Below are 27,283 nucleotides of genomic sequence, written 5' to 3'. Positions count from 1 at the left end.
TGATACTGTGTTTCCCCGAAAACAAGACAGGGTCTTATATTAATTTTTGGTCCAAAAAAACACATTAGGGCTTATTTTCAGGGGATTTTTTTTCATGTACAACTACATTTATTCAAATACAGTCATGTCATCTTCTCCTGGTTGCTGCACAAGGGTGGAGGGCGGGGTTTCACTTAACCGGGGCTTATTTTTGCATTAGGGCATATATTACGAGCATCCTGGAAAAACATTTAAGGCTTTCCAGTTAGGTGTTATTTTGGGGGAAACGGTATTTTTGCACACAGTGAGAATATGCTGAGTGGCAGAGAGACAGCAAATGAAATTTCTTGCTACTATGCAGTTACTAGAGGGGCTCACAGCAGCAAAGGAAGACAAATTTATTTCTCCCTTCTCTCCAAATTTTAAGACCCTTCATGAAAAACTTTCAATAAATATTTGATGCACTTTAGAGTTTTAAATCTTAAGTTAAGTCCTGGTGGTCTGCAGAAACAAAAGATATTTAAAGGGGGGTCTATAGTAAAGAAAAGGTTAAGAACTGATGGTCTAAAACCTCAACACACCTATAGTAGGGATGTAAATGTACATTAGAAATGGGCACTTTCTATTCATTTCCCTGCAGAAACAAATTTACCATACTATGATACCCCAATCCTGCCCCCTAGAACTGGCCGGGCCACTTGCTGGACACCACACAGAGCCTGACTGTCATTGTCATGCCAGTCTTGGAAGGAGCCTGGCTGGCCCTTTCTTGCCTCCTGACACAGCCAACCACACATTACTTGAGTGGGGAGACTCTCCATCCCATCTCTGCCCCCAAGTGGCCGGCTGTGCAGGGAGGCAGGGAAGGACCAGCTGGATTCCTTCCAGGATTGATGCAACAATGATGACAACAGAGCTGAGTGCCATGCAGAGCCTGGTAAGTTGCCCGGCCAGTTCTGGAGGGCAGAATTGGTGCCGCAGTTCATATTAGTTTTTCCAAGGAAATGAGTATGAGTACTCATGTCTAATGTTCATATTTAAAAAATATACCTTAATTATGGAATCTTTTAGCTTCAAATCCTAAAATCAATAATTAAGTACAGTATTCTACATTTGACCTCTATATGCTGATGATTTCTTAATCACATATTTTCAGAACAACCAACTTATTAGTAACAACAACAACTAACAATAATGATAATGACCCCTTGGACTATCCTATTAACCATAACTAATGGCGCAGAGTTGGTCTTTCTAAATATATCTCAAAGAAATGGGATGCTTATCAGTAAATGAACTGCAGATATAGCAACTTGAAAGAATAACAAGCAACACTAAGAAAGTAATTTTGGATATAGGACACTGGTTCCTAGTTCTTCTTTAGGTATTTTAAAACAGTGTCAGATAATGTAGCATCCAGTTCACAAAAGGCCCTTAGAGGTATGCAGAGGTTTCAGTAGCACCTGTTACTCCAAGGTATCCATAGGAAACCAGCCAGTCCAAGAGAAAAAATATCTACATATTCTTTTTTTTAAAAGTACTGTATTTCAGCAGATACATTTGTTTTAAAGATATTGGCTGAAATCCTGTTGCTTAGTGTAGTAAGTTGCACTAGAGTAGACTCACCGAATCAGTGGGGATTTCATGAGTCAACTCTTCTGTAAGTTCCATTGATTGAAATAGGCTAAAGAAAGTCACAACTAGAATAGGCCCATTTCAAACAATGGAACTTATGGATGAGCTGACTCACCGATTCCATAGGCCTACTGTAGTGCACTTCTTCATGGATTGCTGCCTTGTCGTGGCGAAGGGGCTTGAGTAACACAGAGAAGCTATGGGCTATGCCGTGCAGGGACACCCAAGACGGACAGGACATAGTGGAGAGTTCCGACTAAACGCAATCCACCTGGAGTAGGAAATGGCAAGCCACTCCAGTATCTTTGCCAAGAACGCCCCATGATCAGAAACAAAAGGCTAAAAGATATGACGCTGGAAGATGGGCCCCTCAGGTCGGAAGGCGTCCAACATGCTACTGAGGAAGAGTGGAGGACAAGTACAAGTAGCTCCAGAGCTAATGAAGTGGTTGGGCCAAAGCCGAAAGGACGCTCAGCTGTGGACGTGCCTGGAAGTGAAAGGAAAATCCAATGCTGCAAAGAAAAATACTGCATAGGAACCTGGAATGTAAGATCTATGAACGTTGGGAAGCTGGAGGTGGTCAAACAGGAGATGGCAAGAATAAACATCGACATCCTGGGCATCAGTGAACTAAAATGGACAGGAATGGGCGAATTCAGCTCAGATGATTATCATATCTACTATTGTGGGCAAGAATCCCGTAGAAGGAATGGAGTAGCCCTCATAGTCAACAAAAGAGTGGGAAAAGCTGTAATGGGATACAATCTCAAAAATGATAGAATGATGTCAATACGAATCCAAGGCAGACCATTCAACATCACAATAATCCAAGTTTATGCACCAACCAGCATTGCTGAGGAGACTGAAATTGAACAATTCTATGAAGATTTACAACACCTTCTAGAACTGACACCAAAGAAAGATGTTCTTCTCATTCTAGGGGACTGGAATGCTAAAGTAGGGAGCCAAGAGATAAAAGGAACAACAGGGAAGTTTAGCCTTGGAGTTCAGAACGAAGCAGGACAAAGGCTAATAGAGTTTTGTCAAGAGAATAAGCTGGTCATCACAAACACTCTTTTCCAACAACAGAAGAGGCGACTCTATACATGGAAATCACCAGATGGGCAATATCGAAATCAGATTGATTATATTCTCTGCAGCCAAAGATGGAGAAGCTCTATACAGTCAGCAAAAACAAGACCTGGAGCTGACTGCGGTTCTGATCATCAGCTTCTCATAGCAAAATTCAAGCTTAGACTGAAGAGATTAGGAAAAACCACTGGGCCACTCAGGTATAATCTAAACCAAATCCCTTATGAATACACAGTGGAAGTAAAGAACAGATTTAAGGAACTAGATTTGGTGGACAGAGTGCCTGAAGAACTTTGGATAGAGGCTCGTAACATTGTCCAGGAGGCAGCAACGAAAACCATCCCAAAGAAAAGGAAATGCAAGAAAGCAAAGTGGCTGTCCAACGAGGCCTTACAAATAGCAGAGAGGAGAAGGGAAACAAAATGCAGGGGAGATAGGGAAAGTTACAGAAAATTGAATGCAAACTTCCAAAGAATAGCAAGGAGAGACAAGAGGGCCTTCTTAAATGAACAATGCAAAGAAATAGAGGAAGATAACAGAAAAGGAAAGACCAGAGATCTGTTCAGGAAAATTGGACATATTAGAGGAACATTTTGCGCAAAGATGAACATGATAAAAGACAAAAATGGGAGGGACCTAACAGAAGCAGAAGACGTCAAGAAGAGGTGGCAAGAATACACAGAGGAATTATATCAGAAAGATTTGGATATCCCGGACAACCCAGACAATGTAGTTGCTGACCTTGAGCCAGACATCCTGGAGAGCGAAGTCAAGTGGGCCTTAGAAAGCCTGGCTAACAACAAGGCCAGTGGAGGTGATGGTATTCCAGTTGAACTATTTAAAATCTTGAAAGATGATGCTGTTAAGGTGCTACATTCAATATGCCAGCAAGTTTGGAAAACTCAACAGTGGCCAGAGGATTGGAAAAGATCAGTCTACATCCCAATCCCAAAGAAAGGCAGTGCCAAAGAATGCTCCAACTACCGTACAATTGCACTCATTTCGCACGCTAGCAAGGTTATGCTCAAAATCCTCCAAGGTAGGCTTCAGCAGTATGTGGACTGAGAACTCCCAGAAGTACAAGCTGGATTCCGAAGAGGCAGAGGAACTCGAGACCAAATTGCTAACTTGCGCTGGATTATGGAGAAAGCCAGAGAGTTCCAGAAAAATATCTACTTCTGCTTCATTGACTATGCGAAAGCCTTTGACTGTGTGGACCACAGCAAACTATGGCAAGTTCTTAAAGAAATGGGAGTGCCTGACCACTTTATCTGTCTCCTGAGAAACCTATATGTGGGACAGGAAGCAACAGTTAGAACTGGTCATGGAACAACTGAGTGGTTCAAAATTGGGAAAGGAGTACGGCAAGGCTGTATATTGTCCCCCAGCTTGTTTAACTTATATGCAGAATACATCATGCGGAAGGCTGGACTGGAAGAAACCCAAGCCGGAATTAAGATTGCCGGAAGAAATATCAACAACCTCCGATACGCAGATGATACCACTCTGATGGCAGAAAGTGAGGAGGAATTAAAGAACCTTGTAATGAGAGTGAAAGAGGAGAGTGCAAAAAACGGTCTGAAACTCAACATCAAAAAAACTAAGATCATGGCCACTGGTCCCATCACCTCCTGGGAAATAGAAGGGGAAGATATGGAGGCAGTGTCAAATTTTATCTTCCTGGGCTCCATGATCACTGCAGATGGAGACAGCAGCCCTGAAATTAAAAGGCGCCTTCTTCTTGGGAGGAAAGTGATGACAAATCTTGACAGCATCTTGAAAAGCAGAGACATCACCTTGCCAACAAAAGTCCGAATAGTCAAAGCTATGGTTTTTCCTGTCGTGATGTATGGAAGTGAGAGCTGGACCATAAAGAAAGCTGACTGCCGAAGAATTGATGCCTTTGAATTGTGGTGCTGGAGGAGACTCTTGAGAATCCCCTGGACTGCAAGGAGAACAAACCTATCAGTTCTAAAGGAAATCAACCCTGAATGCTCACTTGAAGGACAGATTCTGAAGCTGAGGCTCCAGTACTTTGGCCATCTCATGAGAAGAAAAGAGTCCTTGGAAAAAACCTTGATGTTAGGAAGGTGTGATGGCAAGAGGAGAAGGGGACGACCGAGGATGAGATGGCTGGACAGTGTCTGCGAAGCAACCAACATGAACCTGACACAACTCCGGGAGGCAGTAGAAGACAGGAGGGCCTGGCGTGCTCTGGTCCATGGGGTCACGAAGAGACGGACACGACTAAACGACTAAACACACACTGTAGTGCAACTTACTACAACAAATTCTTAAAACTATTACTATTCAGAGCTTTTCTCATACCCATGCTCAACACTGAAAACACATTTTCTGTTGAAGGCACAAAGGTTATAGTTCCCTTTATAATAATGAATTCATACCTGTCTAAATTTTGCACGTGCTTCTTTCTCTTTCATTCTTCCATGTGCAACTAAGTAGTCAAAAACTTCTCCTGAAGGAGAATACAACAGTATTACATTGTATTGTGATTACTGCTAAGCACTCATTCTAGCATTACGTATGTATTTATTTTAAAAAATTATGTCACAAAGCAGATTCATTTAAGCAAACCAGATTACTGGTATTCATTATTTTCCCCATTTTATTGTGACTCATACCACCAACCACAACCCACAACCAAACCCTGAGATCTCCATACCAGTTTGTGATCTAAGATCATAGATTTATTTTCTAGGAAATACTGGAATAGATGTCTTCAGCACGTCACAAATTTGGCATTCAAATTATACTCTTGCTGCAAAGAAAAGCTGACTATGCAGGTCTTAATTAGTAAACAGAACAATAAATCCTTTTATAACTATGAATGATCCAATGTATTAACAAACTGGCTCCTAGTCTTGCTGAACCTATGCCGTTTTTCTGTAACTGAAGATACAAGGAGTCTTCAGCAATTTAATAGAAGAAATAATCTGTCTCAGATTTCCAAAAAGGTCAATAAAAATTACTGGCCTAAAACAGTATTTTAACTAGACTGCTGGTCTAACAATAGATTCAGAAGTTTCTCATTGTACAGTGAGTGCCTCAAAAATATAGGAATAAAGAAATCCTCTGTCAAAAGCTTCCCAGCACTACAGGCGAAAGTGTAAATTTTATTCATTGTAAGTGACTGAATAAAAGGTTATTTTTAAATATGATCTGTTAGGATGACTCACTATCTAACTGGCAGCTTCTCCATTAATTCCCTGATCATTGGTGGAAAATAACTGGAATTGTTGTAGATCTGAATTCTCCACAGCATCAACCAACATATATAAGGTGAAGTTCTATCACTACATAGGCATCTCCTTGTGATTAACTTCTTTCTTCAAAACACAGGCTTCCTGGGCCAAACTTTCTTTACTTTTGGTAATTCTTACAAATTAAGCAGGACTCTTTCTTATGTGCTTAGTTTTGTATGCACAAGAATGATTCTTTTGTGGAACGTCAAATTGTATGCAACCATAACTGCAGTCTGAAGGGGTACAAACCAAACTTGGTTTTATCAGCACATGAGCTGTAGAAGAAAAGTAGGCCGCAGTCTTAATTTTTTTAGCAAGAAAGATAATAAAGAAGTCTATACTGTCCATTGGTGGGAGATATGTATTTTAAAATGACGGACAGAAATGGAGGGAAACAAGGAGGAGATACCGTATTTTCCATGTATGATACTTTTCTCTAAAACATTTAGATTAAAAATTTAGGGTTGTCTTATACACAGAAGTAAGGAGGAGGAGGGATCAAAGCACTTTGATCCCTGCCTTCCCACTCCACTTTCTTGCAGAGAATTCTGGGTTAGAAAAGTGGGGGGGGCTCTTATATGTGGGGGCATATTATACATGGAAAAATACAATATTCTAAAGGGCGGTATGATGGTGTAAAGCATCTAGACTATTATGAGAAATTGGAGTGCCACAGAATGTCTCCCCTTTTATACCTTATAGACGTATTCATTATTCTTTGTGACCATATCTTGTTCCAATTCTCTGCCTTAATTTCTTCCTCAAAGTCTTCCTGCCACTGTTTTTCATCATTGCTTGTTCAAATCGTGAATGTACTAAAAATTTTATAAATTAAACTGTTCCCTTTCTTTTGCTTCCTTCTTCTTGATCTTCTCTTTGTTCGATAATCTCCTCAAATTTTGTCAATTTCCTAATCTCTCCTTTTCTTGTCTATTCTCTAGTCCAACTTTCCATTTGGAGTATATTTAACCAGGATATTCCCTGTTCCCCCCCTCAAGTTTCCTTTATAGTATTTTTATATTTTATCTTTTTCATCCAACTCTTTATTGTGTTTAACCTTTTCTCTATTAATACTTCTTTTTATTTTGAAGAGTTTTGGGGAACTGTGGACTCAATATATATCTGTAATTATTCCAGCACTCTGCCATATTCATCAGAAAGGGATTAGTTATTCTCTTAATTTCTCCTACATTTCTTTAAAGAAAAAAAAAAAGCTCTCCAGTCTGTTAGGGTATTCTTTCCAATTCAGTCTTACATGCAATTGAACCTTGTGCAGAAGAAGGAAAATACATTCTCCTACATGAGCTCATTTTTAAGATCCTTCTTAACCAAGAGACACACTTAATAAGAACATAAAAGACAGTCTTCCCAGTGGCCTTCAAAGAACTGTGTTCTGTTTCAGGAAATATAAATGTAGGGATGTACCAATATTACACACAGAGAGAGCAATGCTATAGTTTATGGTTCCTCTGGCACTGTATGCCATCCAGTAGATAACAAATGCACTGCCACAATTCAGAGGTGTTATATCAGCTGCAGCTTGACCCCCAAATTAATACTTTTCAAACAGATATTTCTGGAAACTAAATCTGAACATTTACTTACCTCCACTAGCATATTCCATGACTAAGTATAGTGTTTTTTCTGTTTCTATAACTTCAAATAATTTAACTGCAAGATAAAATAATGACAATATATCACCGTCACTGAAACAATAAAGATAATCTGCAAATGAGCAGAGGTTATGTGGCAAGCTACTACATCATATCCCAGTTACAAACAAAGAAGAATCCATGCTGAAATAAAGGTGGAGTTCTACAGATGAAATTTTTAAAAACCAAACCACCCATTGCAACAACTAGACTGGGTTAGAAATTGTGCACATTTTGTTTTCATAAAAAAAAACCACACCACACTATAAATGCCGAGGGAAACAGCAGAACCGTTAAGAATTGGAAGGACACTGGCTGTCAAGTATTTTAACAAAATAATTGTTGTCATTGCAGAGTTTAAAAATAAGCCAACAAGAGCCAAGCATGTTGGGAAAACAGCACACTCAAATGGTGGAAGGAGCAAGAAGGGCATACCCTATATGCAACAATGTGTGTACCTTTATATGCAACAAGCCCTCTGGCCGATTCAGGAACAATAACTGTCTCTGGAACAAAATTATTCTGCCTTCCTCAGCCAGAAGAATTGTCATCATAAAATAGGGCTCTAAAGGTGTGGGAGACTAAAGCAGAAAGGGAAAATTGCACACTTTATTATCTGGTTTCAGCTTTTCATAATAAAATGGTATTGATTTAACTAAAATCAAATTTTAAAATCCATAAATCAGCATCACATAATCATACAATAACACTTACCATGTTTCCTTGAAAATAAGACAGGGTCTTATATTAATTTTTGCTCCAAAAACGCATTAGGGCTTATTTTCAGGGGATGTTTTATTTTTTCATGTACAACAATCTATATTTATTCAAATACAGTCATGTCATCATCTTCTGGTTGTTGCACAATGTTGGAGGGCGGGGTTTCACTTAACTGGGGCTTATTTTGGGGGTAGGGCTTATTTTTGGGGAAACGGTAGCATCTACATTGCACTTTCAAGGATACACATTTGTTGATATCCATTACTTCATTGCAACCTTCATAATAAAATTATCAGTTAATATTTCTATCATTATCTACCATTTTGCAGAATATGAAACCAAGGCTGTGAAGGCGTATTGTATCTAGGGTGACTTTGTGAGTTCAGGGTGCACATGAGATTCAAACCAAGAACTAGCTGATTTACAGCTCATGCTCTTACTCATTACACTATACCAGCTGACAATTATAATCAATTATAATTATGAGAATTCTCATGATGGGAACTGACAGGCTGGGATTGGTCTCTGTGCTCTTCAAAGTCCCAGTGGTCAGCACAAGACTGGTTTCAAAGTCAACAGTGGCTGTCAATGCAGACTGTGACCAAGTTTTTTGGCCTCTTGTCTTTCTACAATGGTGTGGCTACTCAGATATTCCAAATACCAACAGTATGCTAACTTATGTAAGCCTGAAAATTTATGGAGCTGGTCATCATCAGGATTTCAGACTGAACATATATAGAAAATCTTTGCCTGATAAAGGCTGATTTTGATTGTCTGATGCCTCCTTTGCAGAAAAAAAACCTTCTCTCTTTTGAAGATAACTAAAAGAAGGTCCACTATAAACATGATCTCATAAAAAGCTGAAAAACTAAATTGATTGTATTCTTGTGGAGCAGTGGGTCTTCAAATGGAAGCCACAGTTTCCCTGTTATATTCTTCTGGTAAGAACTGTAGTTCCAATTAACAATTTTCTAGAAGAAACATAATTCCGTTAGAGCACAGGTTGCTGTCCTCTGAAGATGCCGGCCACAGAGACTGGCGAAACGTTAGGAAGAACAACCTTCAGAACATGGCCAAAGAGCCCGAAAAACCTACAACAGCCATAATTCCATTACAGTGGTGCCTCGCTTAACGAGCGCACCGTATAACGATAAAATCGCATAGCGATCCGTTTTTTCGGATCGCTAATGCGATCGCACAACGTTGTTCCCATAGGGAAAAATTCGCTTTGCGAAGACCGGTAAGCGTTTCGCTTACCGATCTTCGCAAAACGACCCCCGCCGATCAGCTGTTCGGCGGCCAAAATGGCCGCCGGAAGCCGGGAAATGGCCTAAAATGGCCACGCGCAGCGTTTTCGCGCCCTTGTTAAGCGAGGCGAGGGCGCGAAAATGGCTGCCGGCCATCCTGAAGCTTCGCTGAACGGTGAGTATTTGGCCTATTTGGAACGCATTAAACGATGTTTAATGCGTTCCAATAGAAATCGCTGCCCCGTTCAGCGATGCTTCAGCATAGCGAAGGTTAATCCGGAACGGATTAACCTCGCTATGCGAGGCACCACTGTACTTAGAAACTAAAAAGAGAAATTAATAAAAACTAGAATGACTTTATGTGTACAGTACTGGGAATTTGCTCAGGGGCTATTGATAGGTTGATAGAAAATAGAAAAAGATGCAAACATGACAGGTAATTCAGCAGAAAAATGGCAGATCCATACCAATATTAGGGTGGTTCAATATCTTCATTATTCGTACTTCTCGGAACAGCTGTTTAAAAACAAGAAACCACTGTATTTAAAAGATTTTTATATCAGTATATCCAAACAACCACTGCAAAACATAGTCCCTTAGAAACAGCCAAAGATTCACCACTTCAGCCTTAGATTTTGAGTTTTGACAGTAGAAATCTGCTCAACTTTTATCATTTTCACTCAAAACTTTACTATGTCACCACACTCAATAACATCTATGATCAGAAAAACTTAGTTGTTTCTCATATTGGTGATCAAGTGTACATAAAGAAATAGCAATTAGGCAGATTAGGAGAAAAATCTGAGGACAGGCCTTGCTCTTCGGGAAAGGTATAAAGACCATTTCTTACAGTAGAGTGTGAACATATATAGCACACTCTTTGTCAAGCAAGCTGCATCTGCAAAGAATGATTCCCAGCAGGTCAAGATCTGCTCAGAAACGTTATCTCATATTTTGCATACAGCAGTGACAAAATAGTTGTGCACTTTATTTATTTAGAGAAAGTATGCAGGTTTGCCAGGAAGGAATGCAGTTATTGGCATGGGACAGAAGAGTAAAGTGAATAGACTTTAGCTGAATCCAAACACGGTTAATAAGACTACTTTGGACTCTTCCAAAAACGCCCTGTGTCACTGCATGGTGCATGTCTAGAGAGTCATCAAACACAGATGACAGACCCAGCTAAACCACTTATCCAACAAGCCCCTGAAAACAGCTTGTAGCATAGAACAGCTGCCACAAGGAAGCTCTTCCAAGCTATACTGTGAGAAATGCCTCTCTGTTATTCCTGGATTCTGTTGCTCGGTTCCCAACTATCAACAACTGTGGCATACTGAAGGGAAAAAACATAACAAAGCCTTCTGACAGGCAGCTGAATTTTTTTTAGAAGAAAAAGAGATATTCTCAACAGAGGCAAAATTGTGTCATCATAAAAAACTGTGGCATGTTTTTGAAAGAGATGTTATTCAGAGTCTCTACATGCAAAGCTCCACTTTTTAGTAAAATACCTTCTCAAAAGTATTTTACAAACACAAACATATTATAAACAGAACTATGAACTAATCCAAATTGAGCACAGAAATCAAATGCTAAGTTACTAAAAGTCAATCTAGAACATCTAACAATGCTTAAAAACCAAAACAGTCAGTCACTGTCCCATCCCACTGTAAATTTTATATGACTTATTTCTGTATTTTTGTGTTTCATTATGATTCTCTGCTGGTTTTGCCTTTCTCTCTCTCTCTCTCTCTTCCTCTTGATTAATGTCTCATAACCAGCTCTCTGTACCAGATGGTGCGTGACATTTTCCTCTATATGCCATATCCACATTCCTTGCATTTTCTCAGTCCTTTTCCCACCGTCAACTTGTGGTGACACCTTATACACCACCTACTTCTGGCATGGATGAGGAAGAGTTGGAAGGGATGGAATGGGTGGAGTGACTTCACGACAAATGGGAAGTAGATTAATGGATAATTAATAGATCGCTTTTGGGATTTGAAGCAGCAGAGTGTGTTCATCTTACTTGCTCCCATGATTGGCAGTATAAATGTTCTCCATGGTTCTTCCATGATGATCCTACTCACAAACTGAAACTTTCCCATACTTTGCCAGATTCTGAGGATCCATTGCTCATGGCTGACTTGAAAGGGGTGTTCTGTTATCAGTGGTGGGAAGGTACCCTATGCAGGCATGAGATGTTTGAATTTTCTAGATTACAAATATCACGATTCTTTATTTTGGCGATTCTACCTGTCTTGCAGGCACCTTATGAACACCTCAGTATGATATACCTGGGAGAATCTACTATATTAGAAGGCTTTGAAACTTAGCTTAGCCAAGCTTCCTTCTTAGAAAGAAAGCTCCCAGCCAGCACTGAGGCAGGAACAGGAAGCTTGGGCCTAACTAACCCTCAAAGCCTTCTAATGTAGGCCTTTCATCCAGGTATATTACACTGAGGTGTCTGTAAGGTAGCTGCAAGTTATGTAGAACTCCCAGAACAGAGAATTATGGCATTTATAGTCCAGAAAATCCAAACCCCCATTCCTACAAACCAGCATGGTGAAATGGTAATGTGATAGCCACACAGCATTAACTGCTTGGTCTGTCTGTGAGGGTTTGACTTTTAGCTCCATATTTGATTCAAAGAAATCAGTCGATTTTTGCTGTTTTAAAACAGGTGAAAGGTTTATTGGTGTATTTAACAGTAAACAAGTGTCTGGAACATGATTCTGAGTCTTTTCTCCTTCTGCCAATGGGTCCGGAAGGGGTTTCCAATCTTCAAACAGGAATGGGTTTCCAAAACTATAGTTCCATGGTCTTGGTAAATCAGCGGGGACCCAGTCTCTTACAGCCTGCCCCGGTGGGCCTTTCAGCAGGGGCACGGTCTCCTTGTCCAGGTCATCATCCCACAGGAACTGTCCATCGGGAACTCGACCCTCCCAGGATCCTCCCTGTAACTCCTTCTCTTCATCTCCATTACCCTCCATTCCAATCTTTCTCTCCTCTCTCTCTCTACTCGTTTTTTCTCCTCTCTCAATCTTCTCCTCCACTCTCTCGCCTTGGCCTCTCCCCAGTAAGAGGGTCTAGGTGGAATCTCCGCTCTCCTTGTATAATCTGCTTCCTCCTTGGGAACTCTTAATCTCTCCCATAATCCTCCAGAGATCCTGCATCCACACCTATTCCCAACCGGGTGGTAACTGCCTCTCTTTCTTCTTTATTTCCCTTGTTCCTGCTTCAAACTACACCCTCTTTTTCCTCTCTCTTCCTGCCTTTTCTCCCTGAACCTCCCTCATCATCACTTTCTACATGTCTTCCGTCAATTCCTCTATCTCTGTCACCTGCTGAGGTTTCTCTGTAGGCTCTGGTGTGGATTTGGGGTCCACTTCCTTAGCTTTGCTCTTGAGGAGGTACGGCTCTCCAGTGAGTGGGGTATCCCTCTCGCCCTCTGTCTCACACTGTCACAAGGTCATTCTCCATGGAATGATATGGTGGCATATCACCAGTAGCAACAAAAGAAAGTCCACTGCAAAAAAACAGTATTGAAGGTCTGCTCTTTATGATCGCCTGGTGATGTATCCCAAGGAAAGGGAAAAGGGAAAAAATAGATTTTTCCAGCTAGCTGGTGGACAGTTGGCAGAACACTCAATCCACACTATGGTATGGCAACAACTTCCACCCATCCATTCTCTTCAGAACCAGTGTGTGACTGAAATGCCAAGTTCTCCACTAGCAGGAAAACATATTACCAGTTCAGTGGAGGAGGAGGAGTAGGGAGGGAAAAGAGTTAATAAATGAACAAAGGGAAGATGTACAGCCCTTATTATACTCTGTAGTAGCAACAGCATCCACTGTCATGTTGCAATGGATAAAATTCACTATCTTGGAAGGCTAGTAGATTACTGGAACAATGGAGGATAAAGAGGTTAGGCTTGCAATGTAGACACATGCACAATATTATTATTATTATTATTATTATTATTATTTATTTAATTTATACCCCGCCTATCTGGTCGGTGAGGAAATATGACTTTTCCATAACACATCAGCCACGGAAATACACCAATGCAAAAAACGGACAATTAATTTAGACATCTCACTGTAGTTTAACCGCCACTTTTGTACTGGTATGAAAAGCTACAGTTTATTCTAGGATCACTGTACAGAACACATTGCAATACAGTATACATCACTTTAGATCATCCAGCACCAAGTGAAATGTCCTGTTTCCAAACAACAGCCAAGACCACTCTACAACTCTTGTCTGAATTCTACCAGGAGCAGAGGCCATCCTGCTGGAATGCCTCCCTCGCAAGGGTGAGACCCTTCCAGCTGTCCATCTGGAGTACAAGTAAAGACCATTCCTTTTAAAGCAAGCTTTTATCAATTAAATTGGACAGAAGAAAGGTGTCTTACTGTGGAATGCCCTCTGTTTATTTTTGACTGTATATTTTTAAATGTGTTTGAACTGCTTTTTAATATTTATTATATGCTAAATTGCATTTTAGCAATTTAGAAGCCGAGGCTGTCCTACTTCAGGCACATCATGAGAAGACAGGATTCTCTGGGAAAGACAATAATATTCAGAAAAGTAGAAAGCAGCAGGAAAAGAGGAAGACCAAATACAAGATGGATTGACTCCCTAAAGGAACCCACAGGCTTGAATTTGCAAAAGGCAAACAACGCTGTTGAGACAAGGACATTCTGTAGATTGCTCATTCATGGGACTGCCATAAATTGAGATGACTTGACAGCACATGACAACAAATTGTTTTTTAATGTTGCAATTTTATGGTGCTTTTAGATGCATTTGTTTTAGCTATTTGGGAGTCATCATGGGTCCCTTCACTAGCACAGATGACATAGACATGAAATGAAATAAATACTCCTGTGCCAAAATGTAGGTCAAGCAACATTCACCATCTATTCCAGTCTTATAGATAAATTGTATTTATTTATTTGATTTATATCCCGCCTATCTGGTCTACTCGACCACTCTAGGCCAACAACTCTGGTCTTCTCGACCACTCTAGACCAACAACTCTGAAAGCGATGTAGATGTCCAATAATAATGGTTGAAATCCTGTTGATTAGCATAGTAAGCTACACAAGAATAGCTTTACTGAATCCGTGGGGATTTGGTGCTTCAATTCCTCCATAAATTCCATTGAGTCAAATGGGCCTATTCTAGTTGTGACTTATTTTAGCACAGTGAGTCACAACTAGAATAGGTCCATTTGAATCAATGGAACCTCAATGGGCTTACTCTAATGCAACTTAGATTTCAGGATTTCATCTAATATTTCCTTAGAAAACAAAAAAAGTTTTTATTCTTGGAATATGTATATAGGGTAAATTATTTTTAAAAAACCTTACCTTTTGTAAGCTAGTAGGATTCAGTTGGGTTTTGTCTATTATTTTCACAGCAACCTAAGAATGGAAAGAAAACAAATCACCCTTAAAACCATTTATCTTTCTCAAAGGTGCAGTCAAGTGTGCATGTTTGAGATATATATCAGCCTTGTTTGGACAGACACTAAACCATGATTCAGTGTGATGAGAACAAGGCTTGGGGCCCACATACTCCAGTGTGACCACAAGAAGAGCAGAAGTTTTCTGCTTTCATATTTTAACTCACCATAATTCCCCATTATGCTGTTCACCATTGCTTCAGTTCACCATTACTTTAGAACTGGATAAATAGTAGTTTGTTTTAACTCTATGATTTAACGGCAACAAAAACAAAAAGTTCTTCCTTATTTCAATGAATCAAAATTGGGAAAATGTTCTGCATAGGTTTGGATCACACCTGCTAATAGTTGACTGATCTATGCTTTCAAAGACACTTCTCCCTTCTGAAAAGAAATGTCAGGCAGGGGAGGCAACACACGCCAATTAGTCCTCGCTGCCAAAGGGATGCCCAACACTTTTAGGCATCAGTGGTGAACAGTTCAATCATGCCAGAGGAGGAGATTGCACTTGATTTGCATAGGGCCATCATGAAGATTTGCAATTTTCAATTTTTAATATACAGACAAGAACCCAAATTATATTAAGTAGCAGGAATTCCAACGAAATGGATAGCATATTCATATGTTTAAAAGGTTTTATGGGCTGAAAACCCTTTGCTTAGAGTAAGCAAAATGGTAATTTTTGGTCCATTCATCCCTGGTAAACAAAATGTTCAGAACATGATTCACAGCAACAAAACCTTATGATTTGGCTTACACTAAGCAACAGGATTTTGGCCACGGTATCAAGTGAAGTGTGGAATATTATTCACAAGTAGAAAATACAAATATAGTTGTGGGTTCTCTCAAACGGGAACACTGTATTTTACATGTGTCCATATGCATTTTATGTAGAGTATTTCATTCTACCTTATATCTCCAACAACATTTATTTAAACTTTTCAGGGAGATTGTCGTGGTAGTCTGAGTAAAAATGGAACAAACACACCACAATGCTTTTATGTCTAGAAAATTTATTTTGTGGATTATCATCCACTTTCCCTCTACAGCTACAGATTTCTTATGCTGGTAATGTGAGTAATTGCAACAAGTTATGTAATCCAGCCGAACCAACAGCAGTAGCAGCAGCAGGAGGGGAAAACTACCATTTCTTTCTTTCTTTCTTTGAGGTTTTAGTAAATGGGATAAGAATCCTTTCAGGACGTTTTCACTGTCATCTCATATTTTTACAGTTCTGTATGCAGAATCAATTGTTGCTAAAAAGTCTCAAAACATAAACCAAAATCAAATCCTATCTGTGCACAAATAAATCCCACTTCTCAAGAAGGGCATAACTAGACATGACATGAGTACCCAGCCTTCCAATTATTATATACTGATTGTGTTCAAACTGGTTTTAAGGACAATATGAATGGATAGGGAAGTGAACTGGATTCTTTCCCTGCCCATGTTTCCCCTCCCCCCCAAAAAACCCATTTCAAGCCATTTTTCCCTCAGAGATGGAGAGTCCTTCTATGTTTGGAGTCCTAGCAGGACAAAGGTAGTTAATTATCTTAGGGTTAATCTTCCTGCTCTTTTACCTCAATCAACACTCACTTTATTCTTCAAAATACTCCATCCTAATCCCTCCACTTCCTAGGAATGTAGCAATAGTTTTAATTCTGTCCAAAGATCATCCTCTCATACCATCATGTTTCCTTTAACTTAAAAAAAAAAACTGTTACACTTAATCAGCCATTCTCAACCTTTTTTTGGCCACGGCCATAAACTCGGTATGAAAGAAATACAGACCAAATCAAGATTGTATAAATCACATAACAAACCTTATATAAGGTGGTGTGTGAAGAATTGTTTCCGGTCTGTGGCCCCCTTCAAATGTGCCAGGGCCTGCCAGAGGGCCATATAGCCACCGTTGAGAATGGCTGAGTTAGAGGAACAGCAGGGTTACTGCAAACAGGCAAAAGAGTATAAGGTAATATGATCAAATTACCATCAAATAAAACAACTGAACGGCTTACCTCTCTACCTGTAAGAACATGTCTAGCCAGCTTCACTTTAGCAAAGTTTCCTTTTCCTATTGTTTTTAGTAAACGGTAATTCCCAATGTGAGGATGGTCTTCATTTGTAGATGTGACTGAGTTCCTGCAACGGGGTACATTTTGTCTGCTACTCGGTTTTGTGGGCTGGACATGAGGCTCAGTATATCCATCGACAGATGTGTGCTGTAAGATTAAAACAGCATCAACATTACATTGTTGATCTGTATAGAAAATGCTAGTTACAAAAAAATTACCTTACAGGAAAGAAATAATCCACCTCATAAAAATCTGAAACATAAACAATAATCATGTGTTCATAGGGATGGGGTGGCGCTGCAGGTTAAACCGCAGAAGCCTCTGTGCTGTAAGGTCTGTAGATCTTCAGCTATAAAATCGAACCCACGTGACGGAGTGAGAGCCCGTCGCTTGTCCCAGCTCCCGCCAACCTAGCGGTTCGAAAGCATGCTAATGCAAGTAGATAAATAGGGACCACCTTGGTGGGAAGGTAACAGCTTTCCGTGTCTAAGTCGCACTGGCCATGTGACCACGGAAGACTGTCTTTGGACAAAACGCTGGCTCTGTGGCTTGGAAACAGGGATGAGCACCGCTCCCTAGAGTCGAACACGACTGGACAAAAATTGTCAAGGGGAACCTTTACCTTTATGTGTTCATAGGAAGAAAGCCAATGAAATAATTGTCTTTGCTATTATTTCCTTTTCTTAAAATCTGACCCTTTTGTACTTTCAGCTGGGAATTGAAACATTTTTAATTGAAAAACATTTTCAACCCTACCCCCTCCCAACAAATATCATAATGGCGCAAGAAGAGAAAATTTCAGGGAAGTGGTTGTTCTCAGTTATGTAAACAAATATCACCCCTCTTCCTTCCCCCATACAAATAAATGAGGGATTTCTTTAAAAAAATCCTTGAGGATTATCAACATCATTGTAAACTCTGCTTTCTTTAATGTCTTCCCTAAGCAAACATATGAAAACAACCAACCAAAAAGCTTACAGATGATAGATGACCAAACATTGTCAATGAAAGCCCTAAGTGGCATTTGGCCTACATATTTGAAGGATATTTCTGTAGAAACCTGCCTGATCACAAAGATCTGCTGGAGAGATCCTTCTCTGTGCACCTACATTGAGAACAGTTTGTTAAGTGAAGATACGGAGGAGGGCTTCTTCTGTCATAGCACCCCAACTGTGGAATGCCTCCCTTGGAGGCTTCATTGGCGCCAACACTGGTGTCATTTCAGCACCAAGTCAAGACATACTTACAGTACTTATTAAAACCTTTGGAAACTGAAGATCATGGCCTGCAGAGGTTTCAATGCACTGTTTGAATGTTTGAATTTTGTGCTGTCTAATTTCATTTGTTTAAAATATTTTGTTTTTAAATTTTATTTATACAGCTTTGTAACCTGCCCTGAGATCCTATGACATAGGTCAGGCTATAAATGTTTAAGTAAATTTTCAAGTTCATGCAATATGGTACAATGAAGGGACAGGATGATAACCGATTCGTGTTGCCTATTGTCTTCAACCTTCAATTCACAGACCTGTGTCACTGTGGGTTTGATTTCAGGCATCAATTTCACCTGTCAATGCACCGTTAATGCATACTGTGCTTCTGCCATACATTCCTCACCACATCACACAATCAGTTATCTGTTTTGTTATACCTCAAAGTCTGACCTTTTCTTATTTGGAAATGTTCTCCCTGAATTACAGTATGTCATGGAAAGTGAAAGCAAGTGCCAAAGCAGGGCACTTGAATGTTAAGAAGAACAAAATCGTGACTACAGAAGAACTACAGAATTATAACAAATACAATGAAGAAATTGAAATAGAGATTTTGTATACCTTGGTTCAATCATCAGTCCAAATGGAGACTGCAGAAAATAAATCAGAAGACTGAGACTAGAAATGGCAGCAATGAAGAATTAGAAAAGATCATCAAGTGTAAGGATGTATCAGTGGAGACAAAGAGCTAGATCACTCACATTCTTGTATTTCCAATCGCCATGTGTTGGTGTGAAAGCTCACAGGAAAAAATTAATTCATATGAAATGTAGTGCTGGAAGAGTTTTGTGGATAGCCTGGTCAGCCAGAAAGACAAACAAATGGGTCCTACATCAAATCAACCCTGAACCATCTGGAGGCAAATATGTTGAAGCTGAGGCTGTTCTACTTTGAGCACATCATGATATGGCAAGATTCTCTGGAAAAGACAATAATGTTGGGAAAGGTGGAAGGCAACAGGAAAAGAGGAAGACCAAATGTAAGATGGATTGACTCCCTAAATGAATCCACTGGCTTGAATCTGCAAGAGCTAAGTGGCACTGTTGAGGACATGACATTCTGGAGACTGCTCATTAATAGGGTTGCCATGAGTTGGAAGTGACTTGATGGAATATAACAACAACAACAAGGGCCACCAGTGAACCCTTACAGGAATGGATGTGGCCCATGAGCCACACACTTTCCACACTTTCTTTAAAGCAATATGTCATGGTCAAAGCTGTTAACTTCGTTAAAAAACCAAGCTATTCAGACCATACAGAACAGGGGTGTCCAACCTTTCTCCTTCCCTGGGCCACATTAGAAAATGAAAATTTGGTTTGGGCCGCACATACATTTGGTTTGGGCTGCATGGGGGGGCAGCCCTAGCCTTCCTCTGCAGCCCTGCTCCAAGCGCGTTTACCGGCAGCTGCGATCTTAGACAGCAGAGGCTGCCAGCTTCGACTCCGGTGGCTTTATGGGGCCGGGAGGGGGTCTGCCTATTGAAGGAGACGGTGCAATGCAGTCACGCATCCCCCCTGTCCCCTCCCCTCCCACTCCTTCCTTCCTTCCTTCCCTCACTCCTCCTCTACTGTTGTGACATGCCCCAGCCACATTCCGGCCGCAAGCACCAGCAGTGTAACTTGAAACTTTGGAATTTCTTTAAAAATAAAAAATTGCACTGGGCTGCATTACGAGCTGACCTGGGCCGCATGCGGCCCTTGGGCTGCAGGTTGGACAAGCCCATACACACTTCCTTTCTCAAAACATGGGCACACTTATGTTTGCCACCTCAAACTATGCAAAACAGATTCAGCTCCTCCCAACATTTCTGTACAGACCTCTGAGGAAACGTCATACACAAAGAAGAAATTGCTAGTTAAGTTTACCCTTAGAGATCAATGTTTTGCAGACCACAAGATGTCAGTGATAAATCTCCTGCCTTCCCAGTTGTTGATGTGCTGCTCAAAATTCTTTATTTTGAAAGTACATTTTAGGGTCAGATATATTCTAGCAAAAGTTCAACTGAAGTGATAGAGGATTAAGAAATGCCTAGAATTCTCACCTTGCATGCCATTCTACATTATTCACTTGAGTAAAAGAAAAGTAGAAATTTTAAGTTTTCTGAAGGTGGCAGAACTGAGAGGTAAAACTACAATATCAGTGAACAACAGTGGTAATCAAAAGATTGCCACCATTTGTTCCAATTGGGGGGGAGATAACAACAACAACAAAAACAAAACATCTGTAATCAACCATAACTATATGATGGCTCAGTGGTTCCCAACCTTGGGTAGCCCAGATGCTCCTGGACTGCAACTCCCAAAAACCCTGGCCAGCACAGCTGGTGGTGAAGGCTTCTGGAAATTGCAGTCTAAAAACACCAGGGTTAGCCAACGTTGGGAGCCACTGCTATAGCTAGAGAGCCACTGCACTGTCTATGTAACAGGAATCACCAAAAGCTTACTGGGGGGTTGGGGGGATCACAAATGCAAACTTACTAGAATCAGTTTTTTGATCTTCATTGATTCATACAGACCTCATTGCTTTAGAGAGGGAAGGTGACTGTGAAGGCCTCAATGAGACAATGCAAAATATTTGCCTATTTTTTTTTAACAAATATGACAGCATTTATAGAATCAGAGAGTTGGAAGGGGCCTATAAGGCCATGGAGACGAACTCCCTGCTCAAATGCAGAAATCCAAATCAAAGCAGATCCGAGAGATAGTTATTCAATTTTCTCTTGAATGCCTCCAGTATTGCATTTCTTCACCATGGTATATTTCATCTTATGCAGTAATTCATTGGTCAGATACAGTGACTTAAAATAGATCATCAAATTATTTATGAAAGTTTTTAAGCAGTGTATTTTTCAGTTGTGAATCAGAGCTGAGAACTTTCAAATGTAGCAGCTCCTAACATGAATCAGGACAAATTATGCAGAGATCCCAGATATGCATTAAAGATATAATTGGAGAAATAAGGAAAGTTACTGTAAGTGGTATGTTTGTCAGAGGAAATTGAGCTATTGCATGTTTTTGTCTATCTGCAACATTTTTCAGCAAATCACAAATACTAAAACCATGTTGTGAAGAAATTGAGGAACAAAGGAATATGGAATTTGCTAAATGGTAGCTTTTTTTTGTTTCTCTGGGAATGCCTGAGAAACTGATCAAACAGCCAGAGGTCAGTATGTGTCCAGAACAAGAAGAAAATTCACACTTTCAAATAATCTCCTGTTAATGAACACTTTAAAGAAAGAGATCTTTTATCGAAGCAGTCCCATAAGGAATCTCACATTTTATGCAGACTGCAGCTGCCAGAGAAAAAGGGAAGATTATTTTAGGGAACATGAAAAGGAATTAAGATGTTGATTGTGACAGATGTGATATAGCTCATTTATTTGCATAAAGGGATTAGAGAAACTAGTTGGATATCTTAGCTTGTCTCTAAGAAGGCAGATTTTGCTCACCTGCCATCCACTTGCTGTTCTACAAAGCTGTACCAGGAAAGAATACACTCTGAGTATGTCCCAGATCCAAGCTATTGCTCTGTTAAGGAATCAATATTAGGTAGGCAATTTAGCTTTTGCTGTTCTCTTGTGAGTTTCTCTTACATTGCCTGAGACTGTCTCTGTACTTTGCTACAAACATATTTTGCAATCTTTTTGTAACATTTTGGAACTTTTGTCCTTTTAAGCTTTTTTTCCCTTTTAATAAAATACAAAAGTCTTTTCAAGCAGTTGTCTGGACTTTTGTGTGAGAGGGTTGCTGATACTAAAATCAGGTCTTACCCTGACCAAACTACCATGTTTTTGGTGTTTGTGAGTGTGTGTGATGGCAGCTCTGTATCTTGATATGTTGGTGCGTGCTCCAAGTGCCTAGCCTTGTGGTTTTTCAAACCCCCTGGAGATACTGCCAGAACTGAGTAGAGTGTTTGAGGGTAATATGGTCTACGTCAGGTTCCATAGTCTCCTTTCCAACATATTATTCCACCAGTAGTTAATGAGACTACTATGAAAACGTCTCGCAAAAAAGACATGAACAATTTCTCAAGTGTACAGAATACAATCAGCACTCCCACAGTGAAAGGAGATTTACCTATATACTGACATTTTTATTAAGAGGGCTTAATTATAAAACCAGATAGCGTTATTAGGACTGGAGAAAATATTACAAATCCTGGACTACTCATTCAGAAGCACTTAGTTACTTTCACTGCTACTAATTTTATGTCTAACATTAGGCAGATAACAGGCAGATGCCTCAAATTAGAAGATAAATTTGAAAATATATAGCACTATTATACTAATATTTGTGATATACAACTAATTGATCTGACCATTGATATTTAAATTGGAAACCACATGAAATATAGAGAAGGTTCAGATCCTGGAAATCATTTGTTAATTTTATAGCTTAATGCTTTAGTGCATCAATTTATTTACCATATTTGCCGGCGTGTAAGACGACTGGTTGTATAAGACGACCCTCCCCCAACATTTCCACTCAAAATATAGAGTGGACGGCTCTGCTGCGGCACCAGCGGCGGCTGCCTGGGGCTCTGCCCGGGCCCACCCTGGAAGTTCATGGCCGCCTGAGGCGGGCTAGGAGGAGGGGAAGCGGCCGGTGGCAGTGGAGGAGAGGGGAAAGCCATTGTCTGGTGGTGGGCAGAGCCGTCCACTCTATATTTTGAGTGGAAATGTTGGGGGGGTCATCAGCGGCGAGGAAGGCGAGGAGCAGGGGAAGCGGTCGGGTGGGCAGCGGCAGCAGCGGAGGAGGAGGAGGGGAAGCGGCTGTCCGGCGGTGGGCTCTGGCCGCTCAGGCATGGCCGGCTCTGCTTCCCTCCCTCCGTCTGGACCTACTGCCTGCCCTCCTCCCCGGCAGGTGCGGCCCCGCGTCACTCACTCAATGGTGGCGGCGTCTCCTTCCTGGTCCAACTGAAGTGCACCCGGCATATAAGACGACCCCCCCATTTGGAGGCATGTTTTTTGGGCCAAAAAAGTCATCTTATATGCCAGCAAATACGGTATTTTTGCTTAAATAGAGAAAATAGAAGTAATTCAACACTTTAGGCAACCTAAAACCTTTATAACACTAATGAGGTTTTTAACATTTATCACTGAATATCATTACTCACTGGCTTTTTTTCAATAGCAAAAGAGAAAAAGAAAAATAACATGTAATTATGGATTCTTTAAACCTTTATTGCCAGGCCAAAATCCTTCACTGAATTCAGTGGTCTTAAATGAATGACATTAGGATCAAATATATTTATGCTAGATTGTGTTTCTAGTAAGCATGACAGCAATACAATAAAAAACTACAGTCTGGATGAAATGGTCTCCAAAAGCAAAATTAAAGTTCACGACTTCCTTCTACGCTCTGATACAATGGTACTGAATGCAAAAGATAAAATTTAGCAGACAGATATTCCAATATTTGAACATACATCATGATGTTAATATTTAGGCAATTCAACTTTCAGCAACACAGAACTAAAGAGTAGGTCAATTAATCATTAAACCATAGTAGAATACCACATCTGTTTAAGGGAGTGGGGAAGGAGACATCTTTACTTCAATGTGTTTTCAGTGCAAAATGTATTTAAGCTCACAATTATGGCTTAAGTGCAATGATACCTCTTGTGTACCCACTTTAATCATCATTTAATTCCATAAAGTTGATTCTGAAGTATAGAAACCTTTACAGGGTTTTCTAAATATAAAGTACTCCAAAGTGGTCTACTATTCTGTTTTGCAGGGAACACTCCAGAATTGTGCAATCTGCCCAAGGCTACACAGGCAGGATGTTCTTTTGAGGGCACAGTAGAAAACTGAATTCTTAACCTCTGGCTCTACAATCAGGTACCCAACTCTGTGCTACAGAAATACTTGCTTAAAATAATAATTGTATGCTGTGATATCGATTTCAACTGATGGCGACCCTTTCCAGGGTTTTCCAGATACAGCGTACTCAGAGGTGGTTCACCATTACTTTCTTCTCAAGGTACCCTAGGACTCTGTAAACTGCCCAGGGCTACATAGGGTGGTTCTTAAAGCAAGAAAAACAGTGGATCTGAAGCCAGATGCCTAACTCAATGAGCTATCTAGCCAGCTGTTCCTCTCTTAATGAATTCTTTCAGAGCTCTGCATTTACACTACACACACCAAAGCAAAGTGTGCTGCTTATATATCGCCCCATAGTGCTAAAGCACTCTCTGGGCAGTTTAAAACATAATTATGCAGGCCACACATTGCCCCCTTCCAGCAAGCTCAATTCACCGACCTTGGAAAGATGGAAGGCTGAAGCAAGAGCCAGCTACCTAAATCCATCAAGATCAAACTCAAGTTGTGAGCAGAGTCTTGGCTGCAGAGTACTGCAGTTTAACCACTGCACCACGAGGCTCCATACGCACTGCCCATCTTAAAACAAAAGTCATTTTCACACCAGCCAATCAATTTTTTTTTTTGCATTTCTAGATAAAGAGAAACAGAGGAAGTTATTCATAACCCACCAAGGTTGTACATAAAAAATCACCCGAGACCTGCATTGCTATCTAATATTGTAAAATCACTTGTCATGTTTATTTTAGAGCAAACATGCACTCTTCTTTTAGATACAATAGGACTCCCATATCCAGCAAGGATAGTTTCCGAGCCATCCCACCTCCACCCCGTGGATACAAAAAACAAAGCAAAACACCCCAACCCTATATAACAATATTTACAGTAGGTAAGGACTGGGAGTGAGCCAATCCTAGCCTGAGGCTTGCAACAGAGGGCAAGAGCCAAAGAAGCCTGTTAGATGAGGAGTATCACACACTGTCTTCTCTGTATCAACTATGTAATTGTAAGACAAACCTCTAATGGTGGAAGTACACTTAATTTAAGGACACACTGACGGCAACACCCTTTCCCCAAAACAGATCCCTCCAAATATTCTGCACTACAACTTTCATCAGCCCTATCCATCATGGTTATTGCAGACGATGAGAATCCATATCCAAAGCATGTGGAGGACTGCAGGCTGCAGCTGCAACAACAACAAAAGTAATTAAAATGTACAGTAGTTGAAACTATTTTCTATCATTATTATGAGATGGAGGTAAATGTCCGGAAAAAGCAGGAATATGGAACATGGACTGACAGGCACAAAAAAGAGCCGTTCCTACTTCCAGTCAAAAAATGCAGTTTTTCAACACGGAGGATTATGAGGACATGTATATTTTATGAGTGTTTACAAGAAATAGTTCGCCTATAAAAGCATGCTTTCCTGAAACCATGCTAGGAAAATGTTTAGAAACACTCTGGCCTTCAAGCTCAAACTGCCATTGCCTGAATGCACAGTAAGAGTATGGAATGTCCATTACAGCTCCTTAAACATTTTCAGCCTTTTAAGATCACTCTCTCAGAGGTCATGAGTGCTGCAACAATACAATGCATTAACAGTGGTTGTATAATTCAGCAACAAAAAAGATACAGCACAACGCTTCAGTATTTCAAATTTAACAAGTAATAGTGTTGTAAGTTGTATTACTAGGGACTGTAACATAAACCGCCACTCCCCCCACAAACCACCTGTACCGTGTTTCCCCCAAAATAAGACCTAACCTGAAAATAAGCCCTAGTATGATTTTTCAGGATGCTCGTAATGTAAGGTAAAGGTTCCCCTTGACATTTAGTCCAGTCGTATCCGACTCTAGGGGGCAGTGCTCATCCCCGTTTCCAAGCCGTAGAGCCAGCTTTTTGTCCGTAGACAGTTTCCGTGGTCATGTGGCGAGAGCGACTAGACACAGAACTCCATTACCTTCCCAACATGGTGGTACCTATTTATTTACTCATATTTGCATGCTTTCGAACTGCTAGGTTGACAAGAGCTAAGACAAGTGACAGGAGCTCACTCCGTCGCGTGGATCCGATCTTACGAATGCTAATATTCTGATCTTGCAGCACAGAGGCTTCTGCGGTTTAACCCGCAGCGCCACCACATTCCTTCGTAATATAAGCCCTACCCCAAAAAATAAGCCCCACCTAAGTGAAACCCCACCCTCCACCATTGTGCAGCAACCAGAAGAAGATGACATGACTGTATTTGAATAAGTGTAGATTGTTGTAACATGAAAAAAAAAACATTCCCTGAAAATAAGCCTTAATGTGTTTTTGGAGCAAAAATTAATATAAAACCCTGTCTTATTTTCGGGGAAACACGGTAGATGCCAGAAAATTTACAGATGCATGATTGTGAGACCCCTTTTAATCAATCTTTTGCCTTGAGACAAACCCTAAGAAAAGGTCGTAGGGCTCATGTGCTCTCATCTAAACACAAACCCCTCTTGGTGCAGGGGGGAAAGTGAGCAACTGACCTAGAGATTCAACGTGGCTGCTAAAGAGTTTGGTTTAATATTTATCAGATTGGTCTATCATATTGCTTGCATCTTGAAAGTAAAGATCTTAGAACAGTTTATTGCTTGCAGACTGGTTACAGCAATCTCTTGTAGATGCTGTTCTTGAAAGCTGTCCAAAAGCAGCAGCTCAGATCGAATATAAAGATGCAATGCTGGATCCCAAATGGAATCATGGTTAGAAACAAGGTACTGTAATCATTGTATTCTTTGAAGATCCAAATGATCTGGACACAGCATACATTCAAAGATTTCTAATTTAGGTCTTCTCCCCCAGATTAATCACATTGAGATGTTTGAAAGGTTCCTGCAAGATAGGCAGAATGCTCAAAAAGGAGAATTGTATTCGTCATTCAGAAAATCAGAACACCCTATCATTCAGCCAGACAACTCTCTCTGAACAATTTCTCGGTTATCTGAGAAGGAGAGGAAGAAGTTGAATAACCTATAAACAAATTTTTCATCATTTCCTGTTCCACACATATATGCTTCCAAC

General features: G+C 40.3%; 1 protein-coding gene across 11 annotated transcripts in view; it reads right to left on the bottom strand.

Annotated features, from left to right (window-relative positions):
- The window catches only part of MARK1 (microtubule affinity regulating kinase 1), a 120,123-nt gene that overhangs the window by 49,319 nt on the left and 43,521 nt on the right, over positions 1-27,283 (bottom strand). For 9 of the 11 annotated variants that reach the window (XR_002299952.3, XM_020786548.3, XM_020786552.3 and 6 more), the window contains exons 2-6: positions 17,078-17,281; positions 14,965-15,018; positions 10,056-10,104; positions 7,575-7,640; positions 5,112-5,182 (exon numbers count right to left, since the gene is read on the bottom strand). Coding sequence is in view for 10 of the 11 variants with exons in the window: in XM_020786548.3 (XP_020642207.3) it covers positions 5,112-5,182; positions 7,575-7,640; positions 10,056-10,104; positions 14,965-15,018; positions 17,078-17,281 (444 nt within the window). In the remaining variant the exon portion in view is untranslated. Of the gene's footprint in view, positions 1-5,111; positions 5,183-7,574; positions 7,641-10,055; positions 10,105-14,964; positions 15,019-16,882; positions 17,007-17,077; positions 17,282-27,283 lie in introns of those variants that run through there. The other 2 variants (XM_072990506.2, XM_078382969.1) reach the window with 1 other exon arrangement.

This window comes from Pogona vitticeps, chromosome 1, assembly GCF_051106095.1.
Source record: "Pogona vitticeps strain Pit_001003342236 chromosome 1, PviZW2.1, whole genome shotgun sequence".
NCBI lineage: Eukaryota > Metazoa > Chordata > Lepidosauria > Squamata > Agamidae > Pogona > Pogona vitticeps.
The sequence above is the reverse complement of the archived record's forward strand: the minus strand, read 5'-3'. Positions and strand labels throughout refer to the sequence as shown.